Source organism: Meleagris gallopavo, chromosome 7, assembly GCF_000146605.3.
Source record: "Meleagris gallopavo isolate NT-WF06-2002-E0010 breed Aviagen turkey brand Nicholas breeding stock chromosome 7, Turkey_5.1, whole genome shotgun sequence".
In the NCBI taxonomy this organism is placed as follows: domain Eukaryota; kingdom Metazoa; phylum Chordata; class Aves; order Galliformes; family Phasianidae; genus Meleagris; species Meleagris gallopavo.
The window spans coordinates 379,198-395,997 of record NC_015017.2 but is presented as its reverse complement, the minus strand read 5'-3'; the positions used below and the strand labels follow the sequence as shown (position 1 = coordinate 395,997).

At 38.1% G+C, this 16,800-nt stretch overlaps 1 protein-coding gene across 2 annotated transcripts in view; it reads right to left on the bottom strand.

Annotated features, from left to right (window-relative positions):
* Positions 1–342: 342 nt before the first annotated feature.
* Positions 343–16,800, bottom strand: part of DIP2A (disco interacting protein 2 homolog A) — a 100,258-nt gene continuing 83,800 nt past the window's right edge. For both annotated transcript variants that reach the window (XM_031554070.1, XM_010713144.3), the window contains 11 exons: positions 16,537–16,648; positions 16,204–16,313; positions 15,598–15,728; positions 12,558–12,726; positions 11,494–11,664; positions 8,615–8,676; positions 6,976–7,033; positions 6,447–6,521; positions 5,627–5,801; positions 3,026–3,149; positions 343–2,312 (listed from right to left, as the gene is read on the bottom strand). In XM_031554070.1, coding sequence (XP_031409930.1) covers positions 2,060–2,312; positions 3,026–3,149; positions 5,627–5,801; positions 6,447–6,521; positions 6,976–7,033; positions 8,615–8,676; positions 11,494–11,664; positions 12,558–12,726; positions 15,598–15,728; positions 16,204–16,313; positions 16,537–16,648 — 1,440 coding nt within the window. In that variant the 3' untranslated portion in view covers positions 343–2,059. The remainder of the gene's footprint in view (positions 2,313–3,025; positions 3,150–5,626; positions 5,802–6,446; positions 6,522–6,975; positions 7,034–8,614; positions 8,677–11,493; positions 11,665–12,557; positions 12,727–15,597; positions 15,729–16,203; positions 16,314–16,536; positions 16,649–16,800) is intronic.

Genomic DNA, 16,800 nt, shown 5'->3' with positions numbered 1-16,800 from the left:
GCACCATCTAGACGGACCTGGACATGCTCACATGAGAATCCATTAAGAAGGCTGCAGTGTACTCTTCCCTCCTGATGCTCTAAAGGATGTGGAAGCATATTCCTGCTCCCTCTTAAGCTGAAAAATACACTTCAGAAGAAAGTGGCAGCATTCCAGAGAGTGATCTGACTTCAGTTTATTCCCTCTAACAGATGTTGCAACCAGAAGATTTACCTGGCCTTACCCACTGTACCGTGGGGCATTCAAGCACTGAAGTGCTCAAAACACAGGAGAACATTGTGTACTGTAAAGAAATTAGATTCGGATCCAGCAGGCAACATTCATAAAGTCAGATGTTCAAGAGCTGTTTTGAAATGTTTAATGTGCTTTTGTTTTAAATCTTACAAGGCGACTTGTCTCACTGTCAACCATATCAATACAAAAATCTTACAACGCTTTATCTGCTAAAAAACTACAACGTTAAAATTGGGGTTAGGTAGTTCTTCCTCTTTGCCAGCTGTTGTGTTACAGGGATTGCTCACTGCTAAAGGTTTCTGTACTTAGACAATAAGTTACACAGGTTCTGTACATAATTAGTCATCATATGCAGCTGTATTATACACCACAGTCAAACACCATGAGGGCAAAGAACTACTGTATCTGAAAGCTTTTTGTTGGAGATTTACTGTTCATTCGTCAAAGAGTCATTTGATGTTCTCCTATCAGGAAACTAACATCCATCTTTCTTAGGCACTGATCCAGGCAGAATTGTCTTGCAGAAAAACCCGGCTCTTTTGCCAAACTCATGCATTATATTAAAAAAAAATAATAATGGAGCTCAAACTTTTTATTAACTTTATAAAAATAATTATTTGCTACTCTCATTCTTACCCTCAAATGCATCAAGTATTTGAGTAATTTCAAATGTTCTCTTTCTGAATTAGGTTCACTGCAGTACTAGATTAGGCAGAAACTTCAAAGCCTTTTTTAGCCAAGTGTGACTATGCCTCCTGTTTGTTTCAGCTGGAGCAAAACATCTGCCTAAATACAACTAAAAAGATGAATTGTAACAAAAAAGATCCACCTCACTAACACTGAGTATTCTTTTCACGGTGGAAAAAAGAATCACCATTGTACATTTCAGCACAGGATATTAATGGAAAACATATTGTAAGGTCATGCTTTGTAAACATTTCTACAAACGATTCAGACTATTGGCTTTGGAATGAGTTTTTAAATACTTGGTGTTGTGCAGGGCAGTAATTAACAGCTAGAGCTATTAAAACAAGCAACTTTAATGTGAAGTTATGAGAGCAAGAGCAGTGTACGCTCCCGCATCAAACAGTTAAAATTGAGTATTAATTTAATATTTTATTATAAAGTTTATAGCATTACAGAGTTCAGCATGGCACACTAAGTAACCTTGTTACAGATGCAGTATTTGTTTTTGCTTGGTACAAAAAAGCTGAGCAGCAGCATAATTGTTATATTGAATCCGAGACTGGAATGAATTTGTTCTGAATAAGGATGAGTCAGTGATTTAAAATACAAAGGCTGCATTTTTAAACCTCAGATATGTGCAAAATTCCTTTCAGTACAGTAGAGAAAATGTTAAAGATGTGTGCAGTCTTAAAATTTATGCCCCAACCCAGATACTGCCAATATATTGCAAACAATCACATGTAGAGGTAACTCAAACTGGTTACTAACAACTTCCCGGATTATTTCCAAGAGTCACAGCTGATGTTTGCTCCCCACCCTGCCTTATGTCCTTTTATGCAGTGCATCAAGTACTGACATTCATAATTATTGTAAAAAAAAACAAAAATAACAAAAAAATTGGTCCATGACAGTTCTAATAAGCTTCCTTCAAGAATTCCAGTAAATTCTAATACAGCAATTACTGTTATAATGGATTTATGAAAGCAAACACAATCTGAGAAATGAAGGTCTGTGAAGATTAATATCTCCATTTTTCTAAGTTCTTCAATGGTTTTTAAAAACATAACATATCAATTCAAATGCTATTCAGACAGTATCTAGATTTTGGTGCTTTAGCCTTGATGTAATTTCTTTTTTTTCACATGTTGTAGGCAACATAAATAGGATCCAACTGGTCAGCTAAAAATCCGTCTCTCAAGTGCATTCGTTGTTTTTCACCTCGGGAATTGATAGGAATAACACCTGGGTCCACGATGACTACAACACCTACTATAAGATAATGTTCCTCCAGAACTACATTTGTTACCAGTGCAACCAGGTCCAACGCTTCTTGTTCTGAGCCTTCTAACTCCACAACCACCACGAGCAAATTGGTCCATGTAAATACAGCACTGTTGGCATAATAAAAATATTAATGTTGAGAAAAACAAAACAAAACAACAAACCACAGTCAAAGGAAGCTCTCAAAAACAGACTCATTGCAAATAATTACTGTATGGACTTCAAAGATATAATTAATGGGAAAAAGCCATGCAAAAATAAGAAAATATGTATAAATCAAGAGATATCAAGGCTGTAACATCTTGGGATATTCTATGCCAATTGTTTTTCTATTGTCTCTGTACAAAATACAGGAACCATTAACATTTTACATTCAGTATGTGCATGCTTACCATTAATGTACTTTTATACATATCTACGTATTATTAAAGGGAAGACAAAGCCTTCAGTCTCCTTTGGGACTGAAGAAGACCTATAGCCAAGTGGCGTATGAAATGAGAATGCATTTACAAGATCCAAGTATGTATATTCCAACCACCATAGAAGTCAACAATCCAACATGAAGTGTTCCCATTCACAAGGATCTCTTCATCTTTCAGACTGTTATGTTTAAACTGTGATAAAGGTATGAGCTTTACTTATTTATTTATTTGAGTGGACTAAGAAGGGTGTTGTATTTCGATTAGTTTCTCTCACTGCTCTATTTTCTGAGCTTTTTGGTGAGCTCACTCTACAAGTTCTTAGTCTGGCACACTGTCCTGCAAAAATTGACTCCTGCTTTGGAGGATATGAAAGGATACAGAAAAATAGTTATGTCTCTTACCATTCTGCAATGCTCTTATGTGCTCTTATTACAGAGGTCTCTATATCAATGGGGTGGTACCTCATTCCTCTGAGCTCCAGTGTTTCATCCAAAGAACCTACTACATACAGGGCATCGTGTCTTTCTGCAATAGAACACACACATTGAAAACATCAACAGGTCAGAAGAACGTCAGAATGTTCTAAGACATTATTGGTGCTTCCTAGGAGCGAGAGTGTTAAACGCATTGGGCTCTATTATTTGGAAAGAAGAGGACTGCAAGATCATTTAGCACTTCTGTCTATTGACTTAAAGCAAGAGAAAATAGACTAAAAAGAAGAATTTCTGGGTCATCTAGTTCCGCCTCTTTCTTACATAATGTGATCTCTGTTCATAAAAATATTAAAAATCCATTGTTCCTTTTGTTCACTATTCTTACCAAAGAACTCTCCTCCTATCATTAGGAGATTTTCAATTTCCAAGTATTACTTTTTCTTAATCCCTTGTTCTCATACTATCAACGTTCTCAGCTCAAGTTAATGCAGAGAACAACCCTATCCATTTCTTAATCATAGCTTCATAGCTCTCTGAGGATTAATATGAAACATACTCTACACACTGCTATGTTCATTCTGTAACTCTGTTAAGTTTAAATTCTCTGTGCTTATTTTGGAATTCTGCTCAATCATGAAACTGAGAAAGCATGCTGGGAAGCAGCCCTATATTTTGTGCATACTTACTAATAATGTGTTAATTTATGACAGCTGGTCCCTCAAATGCTAACAAATTTAAGGACAACTGACATTGTTTCACAGCTAGAATATCTCTGATATATGATTTTTCAGGAAGCTACAAAACACAAAATTGTGCAATAGTAAGGCAGTGCATTACCACCTCAATTTCTTGTTCTCTTTGAACGTCTGCTTGCAGACTCCCATTTCTGTCCATGACTAGCTTTCTCAAGAAGAGGGAGCCATTTCACTTTGAATGGTGACAGAGGAACTATTCACTCTCAGTATCCTGTTCTGAAGCAGCACTAAAGCATTAGTGCAACGTGCCCAGGAGGAGGTCAAATAACTACCCTAGGAAAACTGAAAGGGAAGAAAGCAAGGAAAGCTTACAGCACCTTGTTTTAAAGGTTTTTAACAAGATCTACCAGCTTGGAATGAGAAGATAACACAGCGAAGCCTTTTCAGGGACCCAGAGCTACACCACATGTCACTCTCACTCATATTTTGAGACCACATCCTTTCAATGTGCTCTGTAGAAAATGGATTTACTGAGCTGCAGAGACTTCTCCAGTTGGACCAACACCTCTTCTGTACTCAAGAACCCCAGGGAGACTGAACCGTGGATGGGACAGTGACCTTTTCTTAATGGCTGATATAACAGAGCTACATCACAGACTCATTCTGAATCCTAACCTGGTATCCATTGCAACAGATGGGGTAGCTCCACGCCCAAAGTCTGAGTCTTCAATAAATTGCTCTCCTTGATCACCATTTCTCCTTTGTATGGGGCTGCTGAATCACGGCCTGAACCTTTGACTGATCACCTGAGGCAAGCAATGAGTCAGCCACGGGAGCACAGGTGAAGGCAAATCACCTGTGCCGCAGGAAGGGGTGGAGCCCGGCTCCACCTCTCCTAGACCCATTTAAGAGCTGACTGCCAGTGGGGAAGGATCTCTCTGGAGATCTGCTCCATCAGGAGTTTATCTCGCGAGCCCAAGACAGGGTGAGTGACTTTCTCTCATTTCTCCAATATAAATTATATTAGCCAAGCTCCTGGATATATATATATATATACACACACACACACCATCTGTATATCCATTGATTATACACTCCTTCAAATAGCGGAGGAGGACAATGCATGTGGCAGCCCGGACGCACATCTCTGTTCATAAGTGGAAAAATCTATTATGCTGTCTTCTACCATGAGTGATTACAGGAAGTGTAAATGGTGTCTATGAACCCTACAGCTACGTATCCAGTAGCATCGATGAGTGGGACAGACACTATTGATGTCGACACCATCCTTCTTTTAAGTGCAATCACAAGCAACTGCAGACACATTGCCAATAGGTGAATGAGCATTAAGCATTCACACTCCTTTTCTTAAGATGTTTAAAGACTGCCTCTTTCTAATGCCCAATAATCAGACGTTATACATATTTCACATTTTGTTTAAGAAGAAAATAGAGCAGTTTTTCTTCAATTTCTGTACTTCTCTCAAAATTAGACATTGTGGTTTAAACTGGAAAAAAAAAGTTAAGCAAACACCTTACTTTCTATACTGAAAAAATTGTGCGGAATTTATTCCTCCAGAGAAAAATTAAGTAGAAAGGCTTCGTGCTTCTATTAAATATGCCCGTATTACTTTGACTAAGTGAAAATAAATGAAGATCCTGCTTTCTAAATCAATAGGGCATTATGAATTTCTCACTCTGCATGATTACCTGGTATCATTATAACCAACGAATATGTGCAGAGTAAAAATTCCTGTTATATTCAGCACTACTCTCTTTTGGAGATCGGAATGAACCTGCAGGACAGCTTAGCTAGCTCAGCTACTCCAAGAAGTAGCCAACACGCCTCTGTAAGTCCATTTGTTCTTTCTCACCTCCACTAGCATCAGTAAGCTCAGTTCTGCGCAGGAAGCCCAGGTACCCAGTCCGTGCCCATATGGTCTGAGTGTCTCCAAAACTCAAGCGAGCAGTAAAGTGATCGGCGTGCAGTGCTTCTTCTCCATACACTGTATAGTAACCAGTAGCATTGTGCGGGCTACTCACCCATATCTACAAGATTAAAAAACCCATGAATACAGGGGAACTATTCCAAAATAAGCATAGGTTATTTTGCCAGACTTGAGCAACTTAATTTTTGATTTAAATGTCAGGAGTTGCTTTATTAATTAATTTCTGCTTCATAGAAAATTACCACGAAAAAAATGGAATAAAAATGAGTTTTATATACATGTCATTGGACAGGTAAAGAGGAAAAATGAACTTGGCATTTGACATACCGGAAAGGGACACCTGTTAACCTGCAGTCATCTCTTAGCAGACTGGTATCTTAATACACACAAATCCAAATGTATATGAAAACTGATTAAACCACATAGCAAACCTCATTGCTACTATCCACTGGCAGAGCTATAATGATAACGAGGTATCCACTGCCTCCTTTAGCTACCAATCAGACACAAACCAGTTAACTAATATCATCTGGTCCCAGCATGTAATATTTTTGCAAAAGAGGGAGAAAGCCATGTGGATATTCACAGAAGTATATCAAGTTCAAACTCTCTGCTCAGTTCATTTCCTTGCCACATTAAGGTATCTGTGACTGTCCAAATAAGACATGCATTTATCAAATATGATTTATCTACATATTAAATAAATCACTGCTGAAAAACAAAACACAACATATCAAAACTTTACCTCTCCTAAATGTGAGTCTCCCAGAGGTCCCTTTGTTTCTGTGTGTGCTATGATGACTTTTACCCCTGGAAGGATCTTCAGCAGGAAACAAATGTTTAAAACTGAAGTTAACAAAAGTTGAATTCATCAAAAGAAAGGTAAGTTAATAATGGAGAGCCACAGAAGTCAACAGTCTGTGCAGTTCTTCCCTCCATAGGTATCAACGATCTCTTTTCAGTTGTTTCATCATTTAACCTATTTTTGCAGCTTGTATTTAGCTGCAGAGTTGATCTTTCATGCCTGAAAAATGCTTTCCGTAAAAAGGTCAGTGATTTTTTCAGCCACAGCAAGCAACATATCATATTACTTCACTTTAAAGCCTTGCTTCATTTTAACTCTTTTTAATTTTATGCTCTCTCCAGAGCCTCTCCTAGATATACTGTGATTAATGAAGCATATTCAGCTTCTCATTGCACAGATTCTGTACTCAGAGAAGCAGTTCACCAGCTAGAGAAGGGTAGTGAGGAAAGAAGATTGCTCTGACTCTCACCTTCCCAGACTCCATAAGTGGCAAACTGTGTGGAGAACCTCTCTCTACCAAACGTACCCTGAGAAAATAAAAGAATGCATTTGTAGAAAGATCCATTAACTTAAATAGAAGTAAAACAGACATATTTCAGTATATCCAATGTTGTCCTATCCTGCACTGACACAACCATAATGATGCCAGCCACTTATGTGCAAAACAGTTAAGAGTTTTTAGCAGTTTTCAATACTTCACTATCAGTATTCCCATGTATGACGTTTCTTCTAAGAATCAGAAACTCAGCTCTCTAGTGAGATGAGTAACTCATTCCAGCAAAGCTCTAAGGCTGCAGTTCCACCTGCACTTTACACTCATCTTCTTTATTGGGCTCTTTGGGACCTCTGCTTGCCACACTGAATCATAGCAGTGTTGGTAGTAACTATAAAAAGTGAAGAGCAAGCAGCCTAAAGAGAAAGAAGTGACGTTATACAGGCCATTACAAGCATAACTTATGATAGCAGAGTTGCAGTAGGAGAAAAAACTGAGTGCAGTAAGAGGGATGTTCAAGAGAAGAGGCTGCTATCAATTCTGCAATATTACGCTAATGCAACACTTATTAGCTAGAATTAACTAATACAGTGGGAGCATTGAGACTATGGCTGAACTGCATTTAAATGCCAAATCAGGTTGATGACACGTCTTCCAGCAGCTAGGATCTAAGCATCAAAAAATAGAGACAGCAGTAAAAAAAAAAAACCTGCCAGTTAACATCTCTGATTGAACATTATCAATATGAAAAAAATTAAAGCCAACACACCAACTGTTGATACGTAAGTGTTAAAAGAGGTGCAGAAACAAATACATAGATGTACAAACACTATTAAAATTAAAGGCTGAACTTGGTACTGCCAGCAGCTATATGAACAAAGTTAACTAAAAGATGAAGATAATACAAAAATAATGACTACAGATTAGAACTGATAGAACTTATCTTCAGCAAGTTTCCAGATGATGCCTGAATGTGTGGCCTGTAGAAAAAAAGTCTGGGGGGAAGCTAGGGGTACTTTTTCATTTTTTAAATGATAATTACAGAGAAAATGATGCCAGATTACTCTGAGTTGTATGCCATCAGAAGAGTCCGGGGATAAAAGATATAAGAAGAGAAATAAGAGTAAGAAATACATCTCAAGGTCTGGGTGTCATCCTCAAGACGTGAACCCAGAGTACAAACAGATCCCCATTCTTGGAGATTTTTCAAACTGAACTGGTCCTGCTCTTCAGTAACCTGATGAAGCCTTGAAGGTGACCCTGCTTTGAGCATCGAATTGCATCCTGTAATCCTGCCCAGCCAACTCTTCCTGCAGTTCTGTCACTAACCTTTTGCTGGCAGTATTGTTATATAAGTAACAGCTAATGAGCCTGAACAGTCAGTCATTTCAATGAGGGTCTAGAAAGGAAGAGCAAAACAAGTGATGGTGTGGAGGAAATGCCAAACTACTTCTAATACACAGGATTTGCTAGGATGGAGGTTCCTTTTAATTCAGTGATGACGGATTAGCTGCTGCCAAGGATAGTTCAACAAACCAGGGTTATTACAACATGGATGATTTTTCTTTTCTACATTCATTTAATGGTTAATGCTTTAACATAACATAATCCGTACCTGTCATGTCGAAGTGCTCTCATATCTACATACACTGTTGTTGGATCTGGTCCTGCTGTTCCCTAAGAATACAAATGAAGTAACAAATTCAAAATAAGACAGAAAATCCTGTTTTCGTTCTCACAGATAAGTAAATCCACAAAATCCTCTCCCCCTTTTAGTGACATTTATCAAGTACTGCCCTAGTCTACCAAAAAACACAGTAAAAATATTCCCCCTCTAGAGCGACTGCCAAAACCAGTGATGTTTAATGCAATTATGTGTCCATTTCAGAAATGCGTTTCAGAACAGAAATGCATTTTAGAACAGAAATTAGTAAATTTATCAAAGAAATCAGTAAATGAGTACATAGACCAAGCATGTATTTATACAGCTAACTCGTAAAGTTTACAAAATTTCATTAAGTATCTCCTCTTTAGAGGAGCAATAACAATAGCAAGCAGACTACATATGCATAAACTCACACAGCAATAATCTCTCTCTTAAAGCAGAGCTGTTCTACTTCATATAAGTTTTGTTAGCTTTGAAGAAAAAACACCCAAGTGAATCATACCTCTCACTTCTCTCTCCTATCTTCTCAAGATTCCTGCAAGTAACTGGACAGACACAGACATCTATTGCAGCCAGGGGTAAACCTTCTGACCTACTTTGAAGAGAGGTCAGATTCCTAAAACAAATCCTTTTCCCAACATTGGAACAGGGAACTTGTTTTTGTTAGTGGGTTCCCTCCCACGCTTCCAATCAGAATTTAATTTCAAGGTAATTTGAAACTACTGTGAAATGTGTATTTAATCTAAAAAGTAGTCCAGGGGTCAGCGGTTATTCTCCCCTGTGCAGGGAAATTCAATATAGCTTCTCATTTTAGAAGTATTTTAAAATGAGGCTGCTTTGTCCTCAGCTCCACAGCATGGTGCTGGGAAACAGCAACCATGCCTTTATATTGGCATTCCCTTCACCTTCTGTAGCACTGCTGTCAGATTATGGTCTTTACCTTTAGAAAGACATCACTCATTAACACCAATCCTTGCTATACCTCAGTATTACTTGAGAATGAGGTTATATGCTTCAGCTGCGCGTGTTTTTATGAAAAAATAACAACAACAAACACAAAATTTCTTCAGAAGGAAACAGCTGGGTCAAAATTCCCTCCAACAGGACACATTCTATGTACTGGACCAGACTGACTTTAGGACATTACAAGCACATACATGCATCACTATACCTGTTCAGCCAGCTTGCCCAGCCTGTTTGGCTGACAGTGGGACCACAAAAAGAAGTAACAGAGGCCATCAAAGTGTGTGAAAAGGAGAGAAAGGGAAAAAAGAAAATACAAACAAAGAGGCACTGGAGACATAAGATACACACAGTAAGACAGAAAACAAAACTCATACTGTTTTAGAATGAAGAGAAAATTTTTCTTTCAGGTTACTTAAGAGCCTGGCATTTAAAGTGGTTCACTGGGAAATATGCAAGTCCTGGTAAATAAATGAGAAATTTCAGGCAGAGCATAGTAACGCCTGCTGTTTTATCACTAACCCCTCCTGCACGTGAACACATCTACACAGTACTAATAACTGCAGAAATAGCCAGTCCAGTAAAGTTGGAAGATGTTACCTATTTATTTGCAATACCCAATGACTTTGGCTATCAATCTATTCATTCAAATTCACCAATAGAAAAATATCTGGTACAGTTATCACTTTAGAATAATGAGAGAAAGAGGGAAAAGAAACTAAGAAAACATCCAAGAATGAAAGACAAAGATAAAAAAGTAATAACTAAGTAAAAGTAATAAGGAGAAAGCTGAAATGCCCGGCAGCCCTACACTCCTCGTAAATTTCCTGGAATACTCTTCTGAAGGAAAAGCTTAAAAAAAAACAAATCAACAACTAGCATGAAGCAGAGTGTTCTACCATAAAAAGAGACTGAAGAATCACACTTCTCTGCTTGTGATTACCAGATGCTGTTCTTGATATAATCTGCCGGCAGGGTTTTTTTGTTTTGTTTTTTTTTTTTAAAGGACTGTCTTCTAGATTCTGAGAGCTGCTCCTGGATCTTCCAATTTTTCTACTAATTCATAAAATTCCTCTGGACACATTTCTTTACAATTCGTTATTTAGAGGGTGCTGAAGATTCTACCTCCTGCAGTATGCATGACAACCAAGTGAACAGTTATGAATGACACCTGAATATCAGCTGAACTCTAAGCTATCAAAGATGAATCTGGAACGCTGCATGCCATTGTCTCCAGTCTGTGAAATAGGGACGTGTAATATACATCTCTATTCTCCATCTTGGAGCTTCCAATTTTATACCTTTAACTGGAAAAAGTCCAACTCTCTCATGAGGTGAGACACACATATGCATGTGGATAATGCTCACTTGAGATATATCAGAGTTAAAAGCCAAAGCAAAACAAAAATCTGTCAGCCTTTCCTTGGTCTGTAAGATAAGAGTTCTTACATGGGGAACTTTATCTTCATTTAATTCTAAGTACACATAAACTTTTGGCTACTTTTTAACAGCCAAAATGTGCATCACATGAAAGCAGAAATTGTGTTCCTCTAAATATTTACTACATTTATAAACAAGAAGTTGTGTGTTTTTAGTACTGATCCTGCACAGCAGGGAGGGAAGAAATTTTGCAAAGCTGATCCACCATACAGAAAGGCAAATCAATTGGTCAATTAGTACAGAGAGGAGAAATAAGCATAATCCTCAACTTCAAGGCTTATTTAGCTTCTTGGTGAAGAAGCAAGCAATGGAGTTGTAGCTCATACAATTCATTAGGAAAAGAATATGCACAGCTGAACGTGACTTCCCATAAAGTTTCCAGAGATATCATGTACAAGTGTAAGGAATAAGCAGTTTAATCTCACCTGTAAGCAAATTGCTACATTGACCCTGCATCCAAACGTAGTGCTCACTGCACGAGCCGAGAGACCCAGGTCTTTGAATAACTTGGAGAAAGACTGTGTTAATGCAATCCTTGGTCTCTCCTCTGCAACCACCATACATGTTCGCACACAGGATAGATTAACTCCTTTCATCTGAATGCAGAAAACAATACATTTTAAATCTGAAATCAACACTTCTAGAAATATGTGGAACTGACTTTAAAGTACCAGCATACTGACATGAACTTGTTAAACAATATAGATGTGGACTGCATTCAGTTTGGTTTCATCCACCCAAAACAATCTTCTAAAACTGTGCCAAGCAATTTGGAGGCAGAATTAGATGGACAAAATGCAAACCACTCCTGTCACATAGTTGCAGCACAGCCACTCATCTTTTTGAGCTGAGAAAACACAAAATAGTGTTTTGTCTTAGGGCTGGATAGGAAACCATGAGAAGATCACAAGAGACCTACCTGCTTCAAGCGCTGCACAGTCCAGATACAGGTAAAGCACTTGAGACATTACAAGTGCTCATCAACATGAACATGAACTTGTAACAGCTGGCTGTGGGCCATGAGATCTCCCAGTGAGATCCAGGAGGACAAAGGGACAACTTTTTTTTTGTTTGTCTATACTAAGAATAAGCACAATATAATCACCTTCTTGCATGTAACAAGCTGCCAAACATTCTCAGCGGAAGCACTGAGCACCTTAGTTATGAAGGCCATGGGAACTCTCCTACAGAAGAGACAGAAGTGCTTTCTCAAATAAATTAAACCTCAGTTAAGATATTCCCTCAAACACAAATGGGTGTATAAGCATGTAATTATAGCTTATAGGAAGATTGCATAATTTTTAAATTTAATACTTTTGATGTGAAGAGACTTCAAAACTGGTGAGACCTGCCAGATGTGGGAGTGGAGTGGGGGGTGGGCAGAGGGCAAGGGTTTATATTTTCTCTTTTTTTGTTGTTGTTTTTTTTTCGGGCTTCCTAAGATACATGCATTTGTATGTCAGCATGTTGAACAGTTGAACTCACTTACTCGGAGCATATCAGTCTGTGTCCCAAGCCCTTTGGTGCACATCTCCATCACTGAGTAAGAACAGAAAGTGACACGCACTTTGTACTGGCTTACAGCAGACAGCCACAGAGACACGTTGCTCTCCAGTTCCAGAGGAGGGACAAGAATGGACTGATGGCCCGAATATACACTAGGAAGAGAGAGAAAAAGGCACATGAGAACTTCAAGCTACCATAAATAGTGAAATACCACGTAAAGCCAAGAGAAGCAAAGAATTGCATTAAAACTGAGAGCTTGGTATCTATTTCAATTTCAACTAATCTCCACAGAAAGCATCTCACTGTATTTCCAACTGATCAGTTGGCTATGAACAATGGGTTAAAGTTAAGTCATGAATTTGAAGGTTAGGGTTTCTCTCTTGCCAGGTTGCACTGAACTACAGGCAGTGCCTTGACATACAGGCAACTTTTCTGTATATGTAAACTGTACTTAAGAGAGAGAGGAAGAACACACATACCATGCCACAAACCTTTATGTTCTGTGCAGAGCTTCCTCCCATGGCTGCTTCCCTTGCAGACCATTGCTGCAGTGCTGTCCCCCAGGCTTGTTGCTGGCATACTGTCACCATCCTTACACTGCTACTTGTATAATAGTTGGAACTAGATGATCCTTAAGATCCCTTGCAACTCAAGCCATTCTGTGATTCTACCAATTTGTGAGGGAGAAAAGCAGCACTGGGGTGCTGCAGCTTGCATGCCAGACATTGTTGAGCAGGGCCATGAGATGGGACTCAGCATTACCCAGCACACTTCCCTGTGGGCTCAGAGTTGAGGGAGCAGCCATGGCCCCACCTCGTCATGGGGGGAACACACTCCCTGCCTCTCCTCACTCATCCCACATCCTGTCCACAATGCCCACTGGCCAGCACAGACTGCTTGGCTGGAAGCAGTGCCACTTGTGCTGCCCTCCAGCAAAAGCACCTTCTCAATCTGCCTGTGGATTGAGAGATTTGCTAGGAAAGATATTTCTGCAGGGAGCTAATAGATAAATGGAAACCTGGAAGTAACCTGCAACTGGAAGTATCTAATATCTCCTGTCTTTAAAATTAGTCTCCTTCCTGGCAGACCATAGCTGGGGATTTGTCACTTTCATCAGTAATATTCAAACTGAGTGTAAGAGTAAAATCCAGAATGCTGAAGTTACTTTTCTTAGACGGTTTCACATAGGGATTGTGTGAAAACAGCACAAACAAACCTCCTCCTGTCAGAAAAACTGCAAGTTAGAAAGGATTAAGAAGTCTTTCAGGGTTTCCCAACTAAAGCAAAGCAGGCATAAAAGAGAATCGAATTTAATCATAAGAAAAGTGCAACTGCTCCACCAATTGTTTTAAAATATGGTAGATCACCTCTGAAGCATTGAGGCAATTCACTTTCCCATTCACCTTGCTTCCCAATTACACACGTTCCATTTCCTTCTAGAAATCTTGCACTTTTCTGCCAAGTGAAATCTAAGGTATCTTAGTTCGTGAGTGATATGCTAAGAAGCAAAGCCAGAAAATGTTCATATAACTACTGCCACTAAAAAGGTAGCATTTTTGAGACATTATTACAGTTACAGTTTTTCTTTGAGTTAAATGCATCGTCAACACATATACTGCATCACTCAAGTTTTTACTGGAATTTTCCAGCCTCTACTACAGGTGTGTCAATTTTGAAGTGTCTGTGTGAAATATTTAACTTGGTATCAGTTAGTGTGTGTGGACAGAAAGTCACATTCAGAATCACATCACCTTTTAATATTTTTTTTCTTAAATATTATTTAGGCATTTCAAGACAGTAAACGTATGACCATACAGTCTCAAATTAAGAAATGTTTTTTAGATTAGTTACTATTAAGAAAATCAGAAATGCTGCTCTCTAGTATAAATATACTTTATACTAGAAATGCCCCTCTCTATATAAATAATATGGTTTATGTTTAAAAATAATAGTACCTCTAATTGTTTTTAACAAGCAGCTTGACACAATCATCATTTCTCCCAAGGAGAGTCAATGTATGTTTGCAGTGGGAGATATAATGGTTTGGGTTTGGTTTTTTTAATTTTATTTTATACTGTTTTCTTTTTAATTTAAACATTTTAAAGTAGATAAAACCATTCCATAACAGGACAGTCTCACAAAATTGGTGCTAAAAACAAAGCAACAACTTGCATTAAAAAAGCATTAAATTAACTCTTGTATACAGAGCATCTCACTCACAAACTTCCATTTTAAAAAATATTTGTATAAATCCATATAGAGATGTTATTTCTCCCATCTCTGAGGTTTCTTCTCCTACCACCCTGCCTCATTTTATTGACAGCATAAATTATCAAATGCTACCACAGGTAATTTTTTGTTTTCCTTCAGTCCACTTCCTTCCCACTTTGGGGCATTAGAGAGGGAAGGAGCAGGCTAACTACAGTAAGTGTAACCTTCTGTTCATGAAATAACCCTTCATAAACGGTTTCTGCATTTTCAGTGAGGCAGCTAAATGATTTTTAATGCCTAAACCTTTAGATCGCTTAAAGCATATGGGATGTTTTAACAGACCAGAAAAAAAAAGAACTTTGCTTCTGTGTAAGATTTACTGCATTAGAGCAGTTATCTGACTAAGTCAAGTCAGTTCTCATTCATTTTAAGAAATACGAATTGCTTCCTTCAGCAGTATTTATTAATGCATAATGCCAATTTTGCAATCAATGCCTTAGTTTTCTTGTAAAAAGATACAGCTCATTCTCAGAGAATTTAAAAGTATTTACTTAATCAAAGCGAAATAGACAATGAAGTCCTTTGTTTTCCCCTTGAATTTTGTATTTGATTAATTATACTTGCACAACTGAAGTTACTTAAAAGTAATTGACTTACTTAAATGATCAAAAAACGTGTGTTGTTATGAAATACCTACAAAAAGTTAACTGAGCTTACTCTGTCAGTCTCACCCACTGTAACTAGCTTGGCTTCTACAGAAATGAATAGAAAGCCGAGGACAAGTGTGAAAACCTATGATTCAAATAACATACCTGCACAAGCACCACAGTGCAAACCCCAAACCGCAGTAGGGGTCAAGGCAGATGGCAATCTGACGTGAAGGGTACAGCTCACACTGTAGCTTAATAGAGCGACATAAGGCACTTGTAGCTGCATGTGACATCTGTAAGAGGAAACCAGACTCTCTTATAGGACTTTCTTATAAAAAAGCATCATGTTTAATAACTGACAGAACTGTTTGCTGTAGAGATGTGGCAACAGGAAGGTATTTTTTAATGCGTCTTTCCAATAGGAAAAACCTACAAATACAAATTTTCAGGTTATTGGTGACATCTGCCATGAAGCCGAATGTCATCAAATAACATCTACCATCTCTGTGACAAACCACAAATGAAAACATTTGTGAACTTCAGAGCAAACACCCTCCCTTTAGTCTCCTTAATGACTCCTCACATACAACCAGATAAGACTGAATGTTTCCAAAACGCATCAAGAAATGTTGATGCCACGCAAAAGTCTTCTGACCACTAAAATGGTTCGCTCATATTTTCATATTTATTTTCTGGCAGGAAAAATAAATGCAAAATGTGCCAATATATAAGGAAACTAAAATAGCTATCTCCTTTCAGGTACTTTACCTTTACTCCTGCTAATATACCAGTGGTTGACACACTGAAGTCCAAATATGCCAACATATCTGGAGATGTAGGTCTGAAAATATTAGCCAGCTTCTTTTTAGGCATATCATCTATTTAAAATACATGAAAAGAGAAGGTACCATATTATCATTTTGGAAAGAGACCACGGGGCAAAAGTGTTATCTTCATATCATTATAGCATTTATAGCATTAACAGCTACATCAATGCAATGCAAAAGAGATCCATTCAATCAGACAGCTATGGTATAACAGAAGAAAAAAGTCTCCAACCTACTTACATTTCCTGTTAGCTAGTGGGCAAACATTCTGTACCTGTATCCAAAATAGTGGGCCATGTCTTAATATCTACAGCTGCTGCAGCTTCCTTGGATTTCAACAGTTTCATTATCACTTGTGTGGTGAGTATACATGCAGACTTACTGACCTGTAAACCAACCAACCAAATAAAAACACTAAAAATATTTATAAACTCAGCGAATTAATGCTCAATGGTTTCATATCCATCCAAAGAAGACAACTGGTAAGCTGAATACACGAAGAAAAACAGTAAAAGCAAAGCAATGTAAGTTACAACAA